Source organism: Rhineura floridana, chromosome 6 (genome assembly GCF_030035675.1).
Source record: "Rhineura floridana isolate rRhiFlo1 chromosome 6, rRhiFlo1.hap2, whole genome shotgun sequence".
Classification (NCBI taxonomy): Eukaryota; Metazoa; Chordata; class Lepidosauria; order Squamata; family Rhineuridae; genus Rhineura; species Rhineura floridana.
The window spans coordinates 114,223,411-114,243,311 of NC_084485.1; the positions used below are offsets into that span (position 1 = coordinate 114,223,411).

A 19,901-nucleotide genomic window follows, 5' to 3' on the forward strand; every position below is an offset into this window, starting at 1 on the left:
TGTTATGCAACAATATGCATTGTTTTGGAAACACTGGTTCATTGAAGAACTAAATTGCAAAATTCAGGTAAGTGAGAATTTTGAAAGATCCCTATTGGCTGCAGAGTGTTCTGCCAGCATACAAGGGGAGTTCACCTGGTGTATCTGTATGTCAGTAGTGTATTTGCTATTCCATTGGCATTCTGGGATTTCTAAAGCCCCTCAGCCAGATCTTTAGTATAGGATTGCAACCTTAGAGACTCTGCAGCATTTTATTATTATTTTTATTATTTTGTAGGGAGGAATTACTTAGAAACCTATCAAGGTCTGACTACTCACATCTCGCTGTAAACATTTTAATAAGGTTTATTACATTTCCAGAAAGGTGAAGTGTTTACAGCAGGTTTTTTGAGCTACATTTTATATTCTGTAATAAATATATAACAGTGCCTAGATTCAGTTCCATCGCATTTGAAACTGAGACGAAATAAAATAAACTAAATTGCCCATTATATATAACAACATTCCCTTTTGTTTCATGAGTGGTCGTAGCTAGGTGTAAACAAAATAGAGCGAGTCATTCCAGATGAGCTACATCCAAAACCGGTGGAAGGTTTCATGATGAACTGCAAAGGTCCTGGCAGTGAATATCTAAAAGAAAAAAATGGAAAAGAAAAGCACAAGAATTCAACAAATAGCTTCATTTCAGTAACATAAACACATACATAAGTCAGTATCTGTGAACAATAGAGGGGTGTATATTGGTCCATTATAACGAAACAACCCTCTCAGCATCAGTAAAATAATACCTTTACCTATTAGGAGGCTCTAATAAAGGTACTCTTTTACTGACATTGTGATTTGTAATCCAGAGAACGTTAGGTGCATCTAAGGGCAGGATGCTACAGCTTTCAAATACGTGAAGATGAAGATATGGTTGTCACACAGGCATGGCCACACGCTAGGTGGAATCCAACCATCCATTATTGTTGGGTGTGTTTTTTTTTTAAAAAAAGAGGTTGGCTTGGTTTTTCCCACCCTGGTGTGATCCTGATTTGGCAGCCTCTGCAACACATGTACCTGGTCTCCAACTGTGAAGTTGTATTCCATCTGCAGCCTTTGTAGACATCGGCAGGTTGAATGCAGGAGCAGCATGCTTCTTCTACCCCAAGGAGACAAGTCTTACTGAGGAGCTGATTAATAAATGAATCTCTGAATGTCTACGAGAGGTGTGTCTTGCAGTTCTTGCCCTGCCTGCCTTTCAGTCTTTAAGTTAGGGAATTCATCTTTTTTTGCAGGATATGCACATAATTTATAAGGGTGGGGAACCTCTGACAACCCAGATGTTGCTAGACTATAAATCCCATCTTCCCTGATCACTGTCCATCGTGGCTGGAGCTGAGTCCAACAACATCTGGAGAACCACAGGTTACTCCTACCATTACTCTCCCCCACCACACACACAAAAGTTTGCATCCATGAACCAAAACACCAATAAACCCCTGCACATTCAATAACACTCCACCAAAAGGTGCGAGCTAGAGTTGCACATGCTTTCATGGTTATTCCTATAAAGCAGCCTTTCCCAACCTGGTGCCCTCCAGACCTTTTAGACTACAACTCCCATCAGTGCCAGCCAGCATGGCCAGTGGTCAGTGACAATGGGAGTTGGAGTCCAATAATATTTGGAAGGCACCAGGTTGGGGAAGGCTGATATAAACTACATACAAATCGTACATGTACATTTAACAGCTGTGTTTCTTTGGTCTTTTTGATTGGTATGTTTGTGTCTGTACTGTTGGGTGAATATAGCAGGCAAGCAAGTTTGACTGGTGACAAAGGGATTGAGTAGAATGCATGGGCCACTGTGATCGGAATGATAGGAGCATAACGTTTTTGGATGCTGGCCATCTTCTTGCTCTTGTGGCTGTGATACACAGCAACAGGCAGTAATATACAGGCTGTCATTATGTCTCTCATGTTACTCTGATGTACGTGGAATGTAATGATGCTCAGATGATAATCATGGGATGTCTGCATAGAGAAGGAGTGTACATTTACATCATTCTCCCTGTGTATAGTATGGTTCATCTGTATGCACCCCTTTCCCTACTATATCTATATTCATTATTTATTGCAAGTCCTTCTTTCAAGGAGGCATACATAGCCCCCCCCATTTCTTCCTCACAAGAAGGACAGGTAAGTAAGCTTGAACAGTAGCGACTTGACACAGCAAGTAGGCTTCATGGCTGAGTGAGGAACTGAACTGAGGTCTCCCTGGTCCATGGCCAACACTTTTGCCACTACAACTCTGTATCTCTAGGAGAAACATATACAAAGAAGCCCTCAAATAAATGGGGTTCAAGGGTACAGTTAAATGCTACACTTCCATTGTTTTTAGGGGACTCTAGCATGCCTACCTTTCTCTGGGATGTGCCCCAAATTCTGTATTTGTCGTATTTCCTTCATCTCTCTGAAGAAAGCATTGAAGAATACAGCAGAACCAAATATTTTTTCAGCAAAATTGCAATTTTAAGGAATTTAATGCATTTTGTATTGCATTGATTTTAATGTAAAGTTGGCTTTACATCTGAAAAGTTCAGCATTTGAAATTCAAAAAAGTGTTTGCAAATACAAGATTAGGTACATTGTTGCTATATCTTGCCTTCAGTTAAACTTTGTCTCCAGGGCCATAAAAACACAGGCCAATGTGCATGTAATTATTGCACCTAAAGTTCTTAAAGCTAATATGGGGGGAAAGGGGGGATTCTCATGTTTCACAAAACTCTCTGTAAATGGAGGACCAGCAAAAGGATGCTTACTTAAGGTGCAATCCCATAGCCGTTTACCTGGAGGTAAGTCCCACTGAAGTCAATTGGGCTTACTTCTGAGTAGATATGCATAGGATTGAGCTGTTCATCCTCTCCCTGATGTACTAACTTCCTGAATGTGAGCAGTTTCAAATGTGGCAGATGGAGACACCTCTCATCCTCACTCAAAGTGGTATAATCCCAAGAGAGATGTATCCCGTGCTGCTTCTCAACATGTAGACAATCTTTAAATTGAGAATAATGGGGCAAGAATCCAAGTGGAGATGGGTCAAGCAATTTAGAAGGCAAGTGAGGGCAGCAAGTGTAAGTTACTCCCCCTTGGAGAAGGGAAGGTGGGAGACAGGACATTGACAGGACGAGACTGAAGAGGGGATTTATAAACAACAACACAGCAGCAACGTATTTGTTGAATACAGAACCAAGTCAGTCCACACCTGATATCTACTTTACAGCAAGAGCCAGCATCACCAAGTATGCAACGATGAATTCCTCACAGCGTGTGAATGTTAATGCTTATGCAGTAAGTGCTGCACACTTGAATGGCCTTATCTAAATCCTTCTGTATTCTGGAAATGCTTCTCAAATTTGCTAGTTTCAACGTCAAGGGCTTGCAGAGATGAGCAGCCTTTGGGAATCCATCATGCACTTATTACCATTTTTGTTAAAGTGAATGCAAATAATATGCAGATAATTCCCTCCAGGACACATATCTCTTTCTCCCTCTAGTGAAATAATTCACCTTTTCCCCTTGTGCCCAAACCACAAATTCAGTGTTACTTGTCCTTGAGGTGTGTAGTCTAGTTCTACCACTTTCATGTAAACTTTTGGGACAACGCCTGGCATCATTCCATCCCCACCACATGCCTACACAATTTCATACTGCTTTTTGAATCTTTAAAAAACAAACACCTTGTACCACATGAGCCATTATAATAAGAATATATACATTTGGTATATATATGTATGTGTGTGTGTATTTTACATACACACACACAGACACAAATACACACACACCCCCTTTGCAATTCAAGATCCTCCCTCCAGTTCTCTCTCATCCTGGAATGCTCACCTGCCTTATTTTATTTTTTAAAAGGGGGGCAATCAGGCTTCTGTCTCCCTTTATATTGCTGCTACTGCTGCTGCAAGAGGGTGAGGGAGGAGGACAAGGGGCAAGTAGTTTCCATTACTCAAAAAAAAATGGTCTGCACAAACCCTACATGCCAAAAACACCATTAACACATGTTAGTACATCCGACTCTTATTTAATGAAGTTGTGACATAACCACCACCTCATTTTTATGATTTTAGCAAACTGCTAATTTGCCATTCATCAATGACTACTCTGATTTATTTGCTTAAAAAGCAGGCAATAAGGAGAAGGAGAACTTGAATAAAATCCTTCAAACAATAATTTATCATGAATTGTCTAATAATCACCCTTTAATCTATTTCCCATTACTGATGTACCATAATTACTGGCAGCTATTAGATAAATGCTCTAAAAGTACATAAAAATAACACCTACACTAAGTGGAAGCTGCATAACGAGCAACGCATTATGCTAGAATTGATTACAACTACAGCACATAATAGAGCACACTGTTTAGAAAGAGTTACATCATGCTATAGGACTCTATTGATGAATGAATGCTGGGCACACTCCACAACGGTTATGAAGATTAATCCTACAAAATTACAAGGCAATGCTGTAAGAGCGTATGATGTTTGTTTGGTCAAGTTGTTGCTACCAAAGGCTTCTAATGAATGTAATGCAAACAAAGACCTGTTCTAGTGGGATTTTGTGTACATTTAAGGTTTCCTTCCTAAGACCAAATCCAATGAAAGGTGTAAAATGGCAGAGTTAGTGCCTAAAGGTGCATTGAAAGGCCATTAAATACCACCACAGCCAATGGAATGGTCGTATTCATTTTGATGTTGTTGGGTTAGGAAGAAATTTTGAGTTGTATCAAAAAGGGGGGAAAGGAGTTCTGTAAAACGGTTTGAATATTGCAAATAGTTAATTCTATTTATTTTAGATTGTTGTATGTTCTTAATTATATGTATTTTTATCTGGAAGCCGCCATGAGTTCCAGTTTGGAAAATAGGGCAGGGTAAAAATAAAGACAATAAATAATAATAATAAAAAATAAATGGGGAAATTTAAGAAATTACAATGTCCTTACAAGTGAAGGAACCTTCTTCCTTGGGATTTCATCAGGCACAATTTAATACAAGAGTTACCTTCATGTTTTTTGCCAATAGATAATGGTTAGCTACAGTGTGTAAGATTGATTTGTTTGATCTAAGCACATTATTTCCATTAAAACAATTCCCTTTTTACATTAATGATGAAAAAGAAGAACAAGCTTTGGTCATAGCTGATCAAAATTTACCATTCTACTGTGATAACATATTAATAGTGCACATGTTTAGTTTTGCCGCTGCAGAGATCTCTCTGCCCTACCAAATATTTCTTTTTCCAGCTGGAATGAATTTATGTTACACTGGTGGAAACAATTTCATGATAATACAGCAAGCAAGTTTCAGATATCAAGAAGCTGGTCCAACTCCTATTGTCTCAAACAATACTAAAGCTGTCGATCCAGCTTTTTAAGACTTCTGGATTGCACTCTGCATTCAGTAATCCTATTTAGCAAACAGATGCAATCTATAGGAATTGAAGATATCAGTTACCTGCTGGAATTACAAAGGTGTGAGGGCTGCCCTGAAGGCTCCCAAATAGCCAAGGCAGGAACATTAAGCAACACAAGATATAGCTCTTCATTTCAGCGCTTTTAAGTCACAAATCACTGGTTCTCCAAATTTCAGATGTCACCGGCTGAACTTCGTTTTACATCAGCATCATTTTTACAGCTCCATTTTGTCACAGTCACGCACTGCTCCTTCCAGAGGTACAATTGCTAACATCAGAGGTGCCAAGGCTCAAACTCACTTAACGTGGGAGCTGATTGGGGATACTGGGATGGGGGGGGGAGAAGAGACACTCTGCATATGCTCAAAAGCAGCTGTCTTGATGGCTACTTCACACATTACATTCTTGAGGTATAAAAAGTATACACCTAAAACTGTAAAAATGTAACATGCAGCAAATGTGTATAATATATTATAGAAACACATGCTAAGGAGCTGTGGCTACAACTCCCAACTGAGTGTACTGCATGTTCAACGGGGAGTATGTTGAGTTTGCTCCTGTCAGTGTGTGAAATAGCCCTCAGTTGAATTGACTAAAGGGAGAGGAGAAGGATTCTCCCAACATGCAGACATTCAGCTACAAAAGACAAAGAATAACTGATAATTCCTCAGGATGAATTCTACCGTGTTAAAGATTTTCATTAGCCATAGTGAACAGGGACGCAAGGGTGCTCATGGAATTGGCAAATGGCACCAAGTTAGGAAGCATCTTGGAAGGAAGAGATAAGGATGCATTAATAAAGACAGGAACTGAGAAGCTATGCAGAATGAATTGGCTGATGCCATGAACTGGAACAACAGGAATGAAAAAGTTCAGTATATAATAGCATGGTGCAAAACGGGCCTATACTGCTTTTAAAAAGCCAGCTCTTCAGGCACCGCAGATGTGTGTCATTCACATATTTGTACAGGGAAGGCCACTCAAGGACAGATCAGATCATCATTCACCCTGTCCCTGCACACAAAAGTATCATCTGCACCAACATAGATAACTGAGTAGTAATAAATCTGTATTCAAAATGATGCAATGTTGCAGGGCATTATGAACTCTGCAAAAAAAAAAAACCTCCTAAATTACAAGTGTTGCATGGATTTTGAGTTATAAGATTTTAGTTTCATGTGAAAAACCCCACATTTTAAGACCATTAAATCAAGACTTACAAAGATAAGATGCCTTATCCAGAAGCAAACCACTGGTCCTTCTAGCCCTATCCTGTCTATTTCAATGGGTGGCAGCTCTCCAGGAAAGAGCTATCCAAGCACTGATGATGCCAGGGATTGAACCTGGAACCTTAGGCATGCAAAGCATGTGTGGTACCATTGAGCTATGGCCCCTTCTCCAAGGGCTGATTTATACATGAGACAGGCATGTCATTACCAAAATCTGATTTTGATCATTTCAAGTTAGAAATCCACTAAACTGAATTTTGTCTTTTTGTGTAGCTGTATTGTGTGCAGAAAAGGGGGGGGCAGAGAATAGACACAGACCTTCCTGTGTCTACTTTAAAAGCACTTTGGCAATGCATCAAGAGGGCTATCTATTTTCCCTTCAGGAAGAGCAGAGGAGTGTTTTGGCAGGCACAGCAGAATCTGGTTTTAAGATCTGAGAGCTGAGGAGTGTCTATTAAAATTCCTTTCCAAAGGAAAAGCTAATGACAAAATATGGGTGGTTAATTGCCAACAAGAAATGGAAAAGGGAAATTCAACACTACGATATTGGATATTTAAGGGTGGGAACATTTCACAGAAAGCAAGGTAATGGAAAGGAATCCATTGCACAGATCTTAAAAGCTTTGGGTTGTTTCCAGTGCTGCATCAGCAGGATTTGGCTAGTGCCAACAAAACTTCCGTTTCCTCTTCTTCTCCCACCCTGCACATCTCCAAAATCTGCTCTGGAGGGTCCCCCAACCCTCTGAAGCTTATTTTGAGAGCATGCAGGGGCTGGAGGGGTCAGGAAAGAAAGATCAATTGTGCACGTAGAAGTCTGTTTGTGCCTGCAGAGCTGCAGTGATAGATTTGGCCCTTTATTGCAACTTATCCAAAGTATTGTGGAATTCTGATCCCAAGGGACACCTGCTAGTACTCCTCACTGTTATCTTAAGGTAGGTAAGGATGCTTCTTTTTCAGCTAGCTCTTCTGTGAATTACTAGGGGAGCTGGTTCTGGTTTGTTTGTTTTTTGGTTTGATTGTTCTCATTTTTTAAAAAACCCATCTAGGTTATTGTTTTGACATTTATTGTTTTTTATCATTGTTTCTCATCTTATGCTAGTTTTCAACTTAGGTCGCGCCACACAAAGCATATATTGAATAAGCATCCAGATTTGTTTTCACAAAATTAGCAGTGGTTATACGTTGCCATCAAGCAGTTGTTATTCTGCACTTTCCACTGTAGTTTTTCACCACTCTTCTTATTGCAAAAAGACTGATGGGGGGGAGTGGATTCGTTGAAATATTTAGCCATTTCTATTTATTGCAGTGTACCCAATATTTGTAGTGGGTTACAAAAGGTGCACTCTTATTGTGCAAAGGACATATTCCAGTATCTACCCAAATGTGTGAAAGATTCACACAAAAATATGGAAGTCTAGAAGTGCCCTCGTTGTTTTGACAGTATAGGCTGTTCTGTGAGTGTTTCGTCGTCTCTCAGAGCCTCTGATGATTGGTGTTTTGTTGCAGGTGTATTCTGCAACATATCACTGATGCAATAATAGTGTATCAGAGATGGATTTATATTGGACCATCCACACATCATTCCACTTTATTACTTGTTTTGCGATGCTTCCTCAATGTTACTGCATCACTGCAGTCTTGCACTATAGTGCAACAAAAGTAGAGCAACCCTCTCCCCATGGAACATCTGTGGTATAAACAGGTTATAAGATTTCAGCAGAAAGCTACAGGACATGTACCTATTGCAAATGAAGCAGTGAATCCACTCCAAAACTATTGCAGGTCTGAACAGTATAGAAAGCAGGATCACATGTAACTGCCCCAGTACCATCATGAGTGCAAATAATCATGAATGTGCAATAAAAGGGATGTCTGGAAGAGCCCTCACTCTCATACACATGCTGCCAAAGGCATGTGGAGCATCTTCTAAAGAAAACATTTTTTGATTCAAGTATTCAGAGACATAGCTCGGCGTGGTTTTGCATCAAAAGACTCCCTTAAGTGGCAGAAGCGCTTCAGGACTTGGCAAAGAGTATAGCTAGAAGGCTGGCAGAGTCCCACACTAGGTTCTGGGAGTATATAGAATGGCTGTCTGGGGCTCACAGTCCTCTCCTACCAGGCAAAACAGTCTCTAGTGCTTCACAGGTGTCACTGTGTGCTTAAGTGCTGATTTGTTGAATGCATGGACTTCCACATTAATTTAAATCAGGGGTGGGGAACTTGTGGCCCTCTGGATGTTGCTGGACTTCAACTGCCATCACCTCCACCCACTGGCCAGGTCTGATGGGAGTTGGAGTCCAACATCTGGAGGGCCACAGATCGCTGACCCAATTTAAACGGTCCATAGTAAATATGTCTTTGTGAAGGAAAAATGAGCAGAATGGAAATCTACTAGTTGATCTCCATGCACAGATCGGAACTATGCCCTGTCAACAACTGCTAGAATGGAATGCTGCTAGATTCAGATGAAATATCTCCCTGTGTGCATGTATGTGTGTGTGTGTACGTGTGTGTACATATGTGAATATTTTATATACATGATACGCTGAATTTTCAACCTGAGGTTGCAAAAAAGTATAGCAGTATAACCAAATCCTTGCAATCCTGCATTGCTCTTAATATTGGACTATATGAGGCCAAAGTCAATGTAGTATATACCTTGTGTCATCCCAGTCCGGGTTAATTCCAGTGAGAGACCCTCTAGAATCAGTTGCGTATTTGTAAACCACTAGCAGGCACTGTTTACAAAGTTCTACTATTCGTTGGCAACACTGGAGCTGATCGGCAGTCACCGCTTCTGTGCTTTTACTGAATATCGTCTCCCAGGAGCTCCTGTCGGCATGGAAACAGACATGACCTTATGTTTTCTGTCACAAATGGCAATCTAAAAGCTTTACTACTCCACATGAGGGATTGAGCCACAGAGAAGGAAGAGAAATAAATGCATGACCTTGCCCATTTACAGTAAAGGGACTACCCTATTTCACCAGCAGATGGTGGGAAATATAAAACACAAATCAGTAAGTTAACCTTCATTTTTGAAAAAAGCCCACAAGCTACTTGTTCAGCACGTGCCTTAAAGGTTCTAAAGCAGAAATGTTTAGGGTTAGCACAGAAATGTCTTACTGACATCCTTTCAAATAGTGTTTAATGCAATGCAAGACAGTGATCAAGGTTCAGGCAACTATCTGAAGTCTCTGATGGAATATCAACCCAGCAGCTAAACAAAAGCATGACCAGAATACAGATCTTCATGTTGGATAGCCATTATGTTGTTTGTGAGGGAAACAAAGAAACAAAACAAAAAAAACCTTTTCCTGGAAAAAAAAGCCCAAAAGTGATGCATCTGGCAGGAATCCTTGTTGCTGAGCTTATACACAGAACATCTCTCTCACTGAACAAGCTACTTAGTAAAAGAGAATTCTAGATGTGGAAAGTAAGAGGGAAGTAGAGTGGGCCCCTTACGTTTTTGTTGAGTGAGGTTTTAAAGCTTGCACTCTGTTCTTACTAACAAAATTCCAATATATTGGCCCAATAAATGGTATATCTACTTTGGCTACAATCCTAAGCCATTTGGAACCCCATTTTCACATTAAGCAGTATTTAAACACATATTATAGAGTAAGTCCCCATTGTAATATACATGGAAAGTAATATCATATGACTTTAAACAGATGTGCTTTCCCCAAAGAATCCTGGGAACTACAGTTTGTAAAAGATGCTGAGAATTGTTAAGAAACCTCCCTATTCCCCTCTCAGAGCTACAATTCTTAAGAGGGACTGATTGTTAAACCACTCTGCGAACTGTAGCTTTGTGAGAGAACAGAGGCCTCCTGACAACTCTCAGAACCCAGAACAAGCTACATTTCCCAGAACTCTTTGGGGAAGGCCACATGACTGTTTAAAGTGGTATGATACTGCTTTAAATGTTTGGTGCAAATGGCTCCTATGTCCTGTTGCACTTAAAGGAACATACTGTATATCTAAGTAAACATGTTTAGGACTGCAATGCTTGTGTCTCCCAAAAGATAATGTACTGCATGGGAATCTTTCTCCTCCATTGGAGAAGTACATTGGGAGTAGATTGAGGGAGGATTTGGACCCTGTACATCCCATTTCCCCATCTCATTCCTAAGAAGGGAGGGATAATATGCCAGCCCTGGAGCTGGCACACTTATTTCCCCCCTAGCTATCACACGCACACACAGCTCTTGTCCTAGCCAGCATGGGCCTAGAAGAGCATAAATAAGTAGTAGTAGCACCATTCCCTCTGCCTTCCATATGACTGCTCTGTAAAAAGCACCAGAGTTGCAGGCAAGGGATTCTAGTCTCTCTTGAACAGGGGTAACCAGTGTGGTGCCCTCCAGATGTTGTTGAGCTATAACTCCTACCAGTCCTAGCCAGCATGGCCAACAGTCAGGGATGATGAGGACTTGTAATCCAGCAACATGTTCTGGAGGGCACCTCGTTGGCTACCCCTGCTCTAGAAGGTTGCAAAAGTAAGGCTGCAGAGTAGCAACAACCAATCTTTCTGATCGCAGTTCTAAACACTTCATCAGACAGAAGGCAAGATGCTTATGGATTCAAGCAGGTCCATCCTCATCAAAAGTTTTGAGCCCATCTTCATTCCAGTCCTGGAAGAATATTCTGAGAACCCTTTGGTGAGTAAAGAGTATTTACCAGAACTCACTCTGAGAAATATAAACCACAGCAGTGACAGAAGTAAAGAACATTGCTTTTCGTTAAGGAAAACTATGAGAGTTACAAGGTAATATACAGCTCTTACCCTGAGTTGCAGAAACAGTTCCACAGCCCTTGGCCATGACTCCACAGCAGGCGATTAAACACACGGTTAAAAAGTCGGTACAAATGTAAACAGTCAACATCTGAAACTCTCCAGATATGCTGCAGAACAGAACGGATGCTTGCTTTCACTATATCTAAAACCTGGAAAAGGATGATATTAAGAAAATAAATGTATAAATAAATAAATGAGGAATACTTAAAAAAAAGTTCAAGGAAAAATACTGTGCCAGTATGGCCTGCCTTCAAGTCAATCCCAACTTATGGCACCCCTATAAATAGGGTTTCCATTTGTTGTTGTTGTTGTGTGCCCAAGTCGATTACCTATGAATCAGCGACCTCCAAGAACATCTGTCATGAACCACCCTGTTCAGATCCTGTAAATTCAGGTCTGTGGCTTCCTTTAAGTAATCAATCCATCTCGTTTGGCCTTCCTCTTTTTCTACTCCCTTCTGCTTTTCCCAGCATTATGGTCTTTTCTAGTGAATCGTGTCTTCTCATGATGTGTCCAAAGTATGATAACCTCAGTTTCATCATTTTAGCTTCTAGTGACAGTTCTGGTTTAATTTGTTCCATGGTTTCTATGGTAAGCGGTATTCAGAGGGGGTTTACCATTGCCTTCCTCTGAGGCTGAGAGGCAGTGACTGGCCCAAGGTCACCCAGTGAGCTTCATGGCTGTGTGGGGTTCAAACCCCGGTCTCCCAGATCGTAGTCCAACACCTTAACCACTACACCACACTGGCTCTCAATGTGCCAGTAAGCATCTAGAGGGGAAATGTTCAAAATACTAAAAAGAGGGTAGGTTTTAAAATGTGACACATTGTTATAGCAAGCACCTGCAATCAAAAACAAATGAGAACACATCAAAATTTTATTAGGAATACTGTACAAACATTTTATTCTCACCCGCTCATGAAGGGAACAACAAAAGTACTTTTTGAGGATAAGGAAGGGGTACTCGTAAGATGGATATAGAACCATTAACTAACTTTGAGCACACTTCGATTCCTCTGAATTGTGCATCTGAATTTTTGGGACTACTAGCCATTCCCACTGAGGTGTTTTCAGACTTACATAATTGGAGTGGTGAGCCCACTTATCCTGTTTTGTTAAGATGTACCATTTTCTCTTAAACATTGAATTCAGAGGCAACCCTGTTTTTCAGCCTAAGGCAGCGAAACGCAGCACTGATTGACTAGGACCCTGTGATGTCATGAGACCAACTTCCCGTCCCTCTCCAGAGTAGTTTTTCAACTTAAAAGAAAAATGTGGAACTGTTATGGTGGTGGCATTGGTGTGTGTTATTTTTCAAATAAAGCAAGGAATGAACTTCTAGCTGAATTACATGATGCACTTTTTTAATAATAAAAAATGGCAAGTAGCCTGACTGGCACATAGAGGAGCAAAAAGATGATACATCAGTATTTAATTTGCTGATTATTATGTCATTGGCATTTTAAGCACAAGTGGAAACTGGGCTTACCTTCCTGGGGAGATAAATGAAGCAATTTCTGGTTTTTGGTACTTCTGTCCCAAGCGTACCTCACTCAGTCAGGCTCTTGCATAGCATTTGCCTCCCGGAGGCCCCGTCACTTTCACTTACCAAGAGGGGAGAGATGGTGGCACCCTCAAGGCTATGCAGACTCACCAGTGGAAGCACTAGATTGGTTCTACCAGTGCACCCATACAGCCCCAACCTTGCCCCATCTCTCCTGGTAAGCAGCAGTGATGTTGCTACTGGGAGGCTCTGCCCCACTGGGAGAGCCACTCCTCTTCTGCAACTACCCTTAACTGCCTTTTACAGACTAGCACTATCTACTTGTGTTTTTTTCCAAAACTTCTATATTGACCTTCCAGCTAAAGTAGTGCCCAAGCCAGTTTAACTGATTAAAACTATAGGCTCTCTATTTAAGCTACATAAAACTATAAATTTCACTACTACTGAATGCCGTGCAGATGCATTGTCCCTCATGGGGACAAGAGCTTGAAGGGACTCTTTTGTTTCATTATATAGGACAGGGATAACCAATGTGGTGCCCTCCAGATGTTGCTGGACTCCAACCTCCATCAGCCCCAGCCAGCGTGGCTACAGGTCAGGGACAGTGGGATTTGTAGTCCAACAATATCTGGAGGGCACCACATTGGCTAACTCTGACATATGAAGCCAATGATTGGTAGCATTAAAGGAAAATAAGCCTAAATAGATATCTTAAATAGCAATAAATACTATATTTTTATGCTTGTATTGTGCTTGCTTTTTAACCATGATATTTGGCTTACAAGAGAAGCAGGCGAGGAAAGGGCTGAAATTATTCTTATTATTCTAAACTGCCTTCCCTGTTTGTGTGTTTCAACAAAATGTATAACTTGGTCACCCAGCTGGATCCAATCAAATCTTTTCTACCACACAAAGTATTTCTTACTCTTTCGATGCATAAAATGTTATTTTACAACATAATTTAATGTAACTGTGGGCTAGAGGTTTCTATGTCTAAGGCTGCAATTCAATACACACTTACCAGTGAGTAAGTGCCAAAGAACTCAATGGGACTTCTGAGTAGACATAAATAGGAATGTTCTCTAAGTGACATGGTCACCACTTTAAAGGGTGATGTGTCTCTTAGACATAGGAATCAGCCCTGGGGATATTTATAGAGCCTTGGAAGATAAATTAAAACTCTGTTCACATGAAATCAACTCACTTTGCCTTAGGATACTAGCTACTTTATTCCAATTCATTTCAATGTTGAGTACAAGTCACTGACTCACTTCTTGCTGCAATTAACTTATCAATTCCAATCTTCTGTAAATGAGGGTGAGAGGTTCATAGGCTAAACGCTGGACCAACAGCTTCCACTCAACATCAAAATGTGAAACTGTAAGCGTAAGATGATTGCAGGGACCATTCTGTGCCTGTAAGGCTAATTGTGGAGGAATTGAACTAAAGCTTCTGATTCCAAGAGGAACTTATTTAGGCAGGCATTCAGCAAAAAAAGGAGCAGTAAATGAGCATTTCTTAACTTCTTACGTAGACCAATACAGACAGACATCAGGCTGCACAAAAGACTAAACACCACAGGTAGTTTTATACACAATGCATTAGAATTTATATTTTGTTTTTTTAAGCATGAAGTTGGCTTATAAGACAAGCAGGCGAGGAAAGGACAAAGGACATGTCAACATTTTTACAATCCTATTTTCTACTGCGATTCCCACCTTTTTTCATAGGCTGCAAATGGAAAGGATATTTTGTGCCCAAACATGGAAGAATAGTAGAACAACAGATATATATGTCATTCATAGGTCCAATATGCTGATTGTGGGATTGTTGTTGTTTTAAAGTCCTTCTTTTCAACTTTGTAGAGAATTGCAGATTCTAGTCAAGCTAATGCAATCCCCATTACCTAAAATCAGGTAACATAAACTACAAGGGAAAACTGTTTTGTGCACCCTTGGGTAGAACCTTCATGTGAACACATGTAAGTGCCTACGCAACGATACCTTGCTCATATGATCCTTCTCTTTTTTTAATGGCAGATTATGAGGGCAGGGCCTGCTTGCACAGCCATTTTACACGACTAAACTGTGGTTTATCTTAAAGGTTCTGCATGCAAGTAGAACAGATGCATCAGTCCAGAGGTTTGCTTCCACAACTATCACAAGAACATCCTACATATTTTCAAGGACCGTGAGAGAACCTTGGGGAAATACGTATATTCAATTCTTATAGCATATATACATTCTCCAACATGTTTTGGAGATTATGCATATTGCCCCAAAGATGTGCAAAATCCTTTTGAGAGGTACCTGTTTACCAAAGCTTGTTGGAGAGTGTGTGTATTGATCAGGTAATGTGCACAATGTGCACATGAACAGATGATGTGCACATTCTCCATGGCATATGATGAATGGGCATAATGGCCAGTCATTATGCATATTAGCCATTCAGCTCTCACTGCCCCTAACATATAAAACCAGAAAGTGATAGAGCATTTAGTATATCTGTCAGATAACTCCAGTTTTCTGAAGCCAGAATATTTGCCTGCACTTTATATCTTACAACAGCTGGTATAGCCCAGTGGGGAGGAGAGCCTGGCTGAGAAGTCCAGAGCCTGTGAGTTCAAATCCCCGCTCGTGTCTCCTGGGTGTCAAGGGCCAACTAAAGATCACCTCACAGGGAGTGGCTCAGGGGTTACATGCCCTGCCACCTGTGCAGCCGTGGGCAAGCTGCGCAGCCCCAAGGAGCCCAGTTGCCCCCCAGATGGCAGTTGTGGACAAGGAAGGGGCTGGCTTGTGCAGTTGTGGCAAGCTGAGCAGGCCCTAGCCAGCTGGGGAGGACTAGCCTCAGAGGGAGGCAATGGTAAACCCCCTCTGAATACCGCTTACCATGAAATTCCTATTCATAGGGTCGCCATAAATCGGGATCAACTTGAAGGCAGTCCATTTCCATTTTTTTATATCTTAGGCCATTACTGGATATGCTCCTGAACTGAAATCTTTAAAAAGCTTCCCACTTTATTTTCTCTGCCATCTGCCCTTATCTCCCACACCTCCCAAGTATTCTGCCCCTCTCAGAGCAGCTTTGTACTTATGTGTCACATTTGGAAAATCTTAAGCTGCTGGGTCAATGCCAAACGTTAAGCCATTTGTTTAACTGCATCCTTAAAAATAACTCTGATTGCTCAAAGAGGTTAGGATTAAACACATGAAGAAGCCTGCAGCAAGTCACTGCTGCCAAAAGAAGTCAAGAGTTCATCAGTGCTTCAGGTAATATTAGCCCCCAGAGTCATCAGGCATGTCTTTGCAAGCTGAACAAAGGCATCCACATTTGCAGAAGTGCTGCTTTTCTCCGTAATGACCTAGTATATCATCTTGACCCAGATCGTGTGCCTGGGGTACCACTTATGTTTGGCAGTGGAAGAAAGCAGATAGACTCGTGTCTGTGTGTATGTGTGTGTGAGTGTGTGTGTTCTACAGGGAAAACACAATATAGAATCATTTTAAGGACAGTCGTGCATAGGATGGTTTGAAGCGCAATTCTGAAGAACTACAGAAGAGGGTGCAGAACTACAGAAGTGGGGATGTAAAGGAATCAGCATGATCAGTGAAAAATTTCTAACCTCAACATGCAAGTTTGCGGGATGGTGACACTCTATGCACGCCGATATAAATTCAGATTGCAATTCCTGGGGACAGGATACTATAGTTGGCTTTTATTACTCTGCAGCGTGCAATGTATGCTGGTGGTACAATGATTATGGATGATTATAGTGATGCACCTCTGGTTCACGTCTCAGTGAGTTGTATTCAACTAAGTCCTACTTAGAGTAGAGCCACTGAAACTAATGAATCTAAGTTAGCCATGTCTACTAACTTCAACAGATTTACTCTGAGTAGGACTAGCACTGAACATCATCCTCAGTATTTCCAAGATCAATACTCTGGTGTAAGCCTGTAGAAAGCCAGTGCTAGGGTGCATTATGGGCAAATAAAACAAAAAGAAAAAACCAGGCTGAATTGGAACACTGGAATATAGGAAGCTGCCTTATATACCAAGATAGACCATTCGTCCATCTAGCTCAGTACTGTCTACTCAGACTGGCAGCAGCTCTCCAGGGTTTCAGGTAGGAGCTTTTTCCTGCCCTATCTGGAACCCCAGGAATTGAATGTAAGGCAGATGTGCTATCACTGAACTATGGTTCTTTCCCAGTATCATTTCTCACGTTTGTTATGCAAAACCAGTGCAGTTTCATACTGGTTGGGAGAGACAAGAAACAAGATGTTATCGTTCTTTACTTGTTAAGTCTTTCACATAATCTTGAATGATAAAAGTTACTTTCCAGGATGGTTTTAAAATAGGATATACACAATTTTAGTTACAAGCGCTGAAACAGGTTTTAGGAACTGAGATTTTGAACACTTAATGTATTAAACAGCTTCCCAAACACTTTAAAAAATTATCTCTTACATTTTTAACTGATTTACAGAACCATGAGGACTAGAAAGTAAGAAAAAATCTCTGTGTTATGGGTAAAAGCTGTCATTTTCAGGGGGTCCCCTGTGTTCCATCTGTAATTAAGTTACTTGCTGGGATACACTCCACAATGCCCAGATCTAGTCTAGCAGGCTTACATTGCTTATGAATGGCATGGATATGAATGTGACACCTCCTTCTGTTTCATGACACAATGCGTGTTGATGTTTTAACTCAATATATTGATGTAAGGAAAAACTGGTAGCTAAGTGCAACTACAATGGGAAACCATGGTTTCCTCACTACAAACTATAGCAGTCCTTTACTCCTTCAGTCCCCTCCTATTTTGCACCCATTAGGAAAAGATTGAAAGCTTCTAATTTTAAACTAACCACAGTTATGCATGACATCCAAACGTGAGGATTTATTTAAACTCTTGTTAGTGAGAACAAGCCGGGATTCAACTGTGGTTTCAGATTCTAAATTGTTCACTAACAAGAGTTTAAACAAGCCAAAATTCCCAGGGTTCAGATGTCATGGGGAACCATGTTGTTGAAATTTGATGCTTAAAATCAAAACTGTCTCCTCCTTGCAGGTGTAACAGAGGAAGGGAAGGGAGAGGAAAACCTGTGAGCCTGCTGCCTACCACAGTTCATTCTTGAAGTAAGAAACCATGGTTTTCTGTTACATCTGAACTGAGCCTATGAGTTTGACAACCTAAAGGACCTATTAAACGGGCACAATACATACTGCTTCCTACTGCTCTGCAAGAATATTGAGTACCTACCAAGTTAAAAGAAGTTAAATACACATAGGACATAACCATAAAAATGGCATAGTTAGGGCCACATTCACACCATATATTTAATGCAGTATTATTCCACTTTAAACTGCCATGGCTTCCCCCAAAGAATCCTGGAAATGGTAGTTTGTTAAGGGTGCTGAGAGTTGTTAAGGGTGCCCTATTCCCCTCACAGAGCTACCACTCCCAAAGTTCCCTGGGAAAAGGGATTGACGGTTAAACCACTCTGAGAACTGTAGCTAAGGGAATAGGAGTCTCCTAACAAGTCTCAGCATCATTCACAAACTATACTTCCCAGGATTCTTTGGGGGAAGCCATGATTGTTTAAAGTGGAATAAATGTCAGATGTTTGATAGAAGTATTTCTAATGGCTATCACACAGTGAGAGAAGTACATACCACTCACCTTCCGCTGTTTTACAGAGTCTAGTTTTATTAACCAATATGAAGCCACTTTTGACTTATGGTATTTCCAGTTATCCATAATCTGTAAAAAAAACAAAACCCCAAAAAAGATTCAGTTGGAATGGTGTCACTTCAAAAGAAGCCCTGCTAGTGCCATATGTCCAAATACAATGAGATTTGTTTCCATGAATGTGTCTGCTGTAACGGGAATGAACACCAGCCACTACAAAGGAGAAAACACTGTAGCCATGCACAGGTGAGAACAGTTTGAAAATTAGCCAATAAGGTTAGGGCACAAATGGCATATTTCCTAATGTTTCTCATTAGCACACCTTTATCATATAGATGTATTTTAAAAAAATAATCACTTTGCATTACTGAAGTTCCTTAAGAATGTGCAGTTCTACTGAATACTATTTCAAACTGTGCCACCAGATGGCGCAAATACTTCCTGAAAAAGATTATGCTGAAGGACCATGGAATGGTGGTAGCCATAGTGGGTGGGGGAGGAAGGGAGAGGGATTATATAAAATGCCCCAATTTACAGGTAAAAGTAAAGGAAGACAAAAAAAAAAATAATCCAATACTGACTTGCTTGTGGATCTAAACAACAACAGAAGGAAAATATAGCCATTGTGTGAGAACAGGTTGACAACAAACCAATAAAGTTAGGAACCAAACTTTCAAAAAGTTATCAATATCAGGAAAAAAAACTGCTCCAAAGAGTAACTCCTATATTGTAGCAAACCACAGCAGAGTACTATAGCATATTACACACAATCAAATCAATAGTCTGGAGCCTGCTTTGGGAAATGTACAAAGCAGTCTGCAAAGTGTGGCAGATCTGAATCATTTAATATCACATTGTTACCTCACACACTGCAGTTTCTCCAATATGTGAGCTGCCAGAATCCCTCCTTGATCATGCACACATCCACAATCTTATGGGTAGCAGCTAGTGAAAAATAGGGTATACACGGATATAGCCACAGCTACTGCTATAAGTATGACATCTAAAGAAAATTGCTTGTGGTCAGCTGTGGTTGTGGATAACCCTCACAGCTGTATGTGTGTACAAGACACATGAAAGGTGCACCGTGCTATCGTGGGCATGGCTAAGGATGAGATGCAGCAGCTGCTTCCTCGTGGAGGTAACAATGAGAGCTGATCTTTGGGGACATGGGTTCATCTAAGAGTCATCATCCAACCACCAGCCCAAAGTCAGG

At 40.7% G+C, this 19,901-nt stretch overlaps 1 protein-coding gene across 8 annotated transcripts in view; it reads right to left on the reverse strand.

Moving 5' to 3' along the window:
- Positions 1 to 216: 216 nt before the first annotated feature.
- Positions 217 to 19,901, reverse strand: part of TTLL7 (tubulin tyrosine ligase like 7) — a 99,299-nt gene continuing 79,614 nt past the window's right edge. For 6 of the 8 annotated variants that reach the window (XM_061630525.1, XM_061630524.1, XM_061630520.1 and 3 more), the window contains 5 exons: positions 18,677 to 18,757; positions 11,479 to 11,639; positions 9,351 to 9,524; positions 1,060 to 1,141; positions 217 to 630 (listed from right to left, as the gene is read on the reverse strand). In XM_061630525.1, coding sequence (XP_061486509.1) covers positions 571 to 630; positions 1,060 to 1,141; positions 9,351 to 9,524; positions 11,479 to 11,639; positions 18,677 to 18,757 — 558 coding nt within the window. In that variant the 3' untranslated portion in view covers positions 217 to 570. The remainder of the gene's footprint in view (positions 631 to 1,059; positions 1,142 to 9,350; positions 9,525 to 11,478; positions 11,640 to 18,676; positions 18,758 to 19,901) is intronic. The other 2 variants (XM_061630521.1, XM_061630523.1) reach the window with 1 other exon arrangement.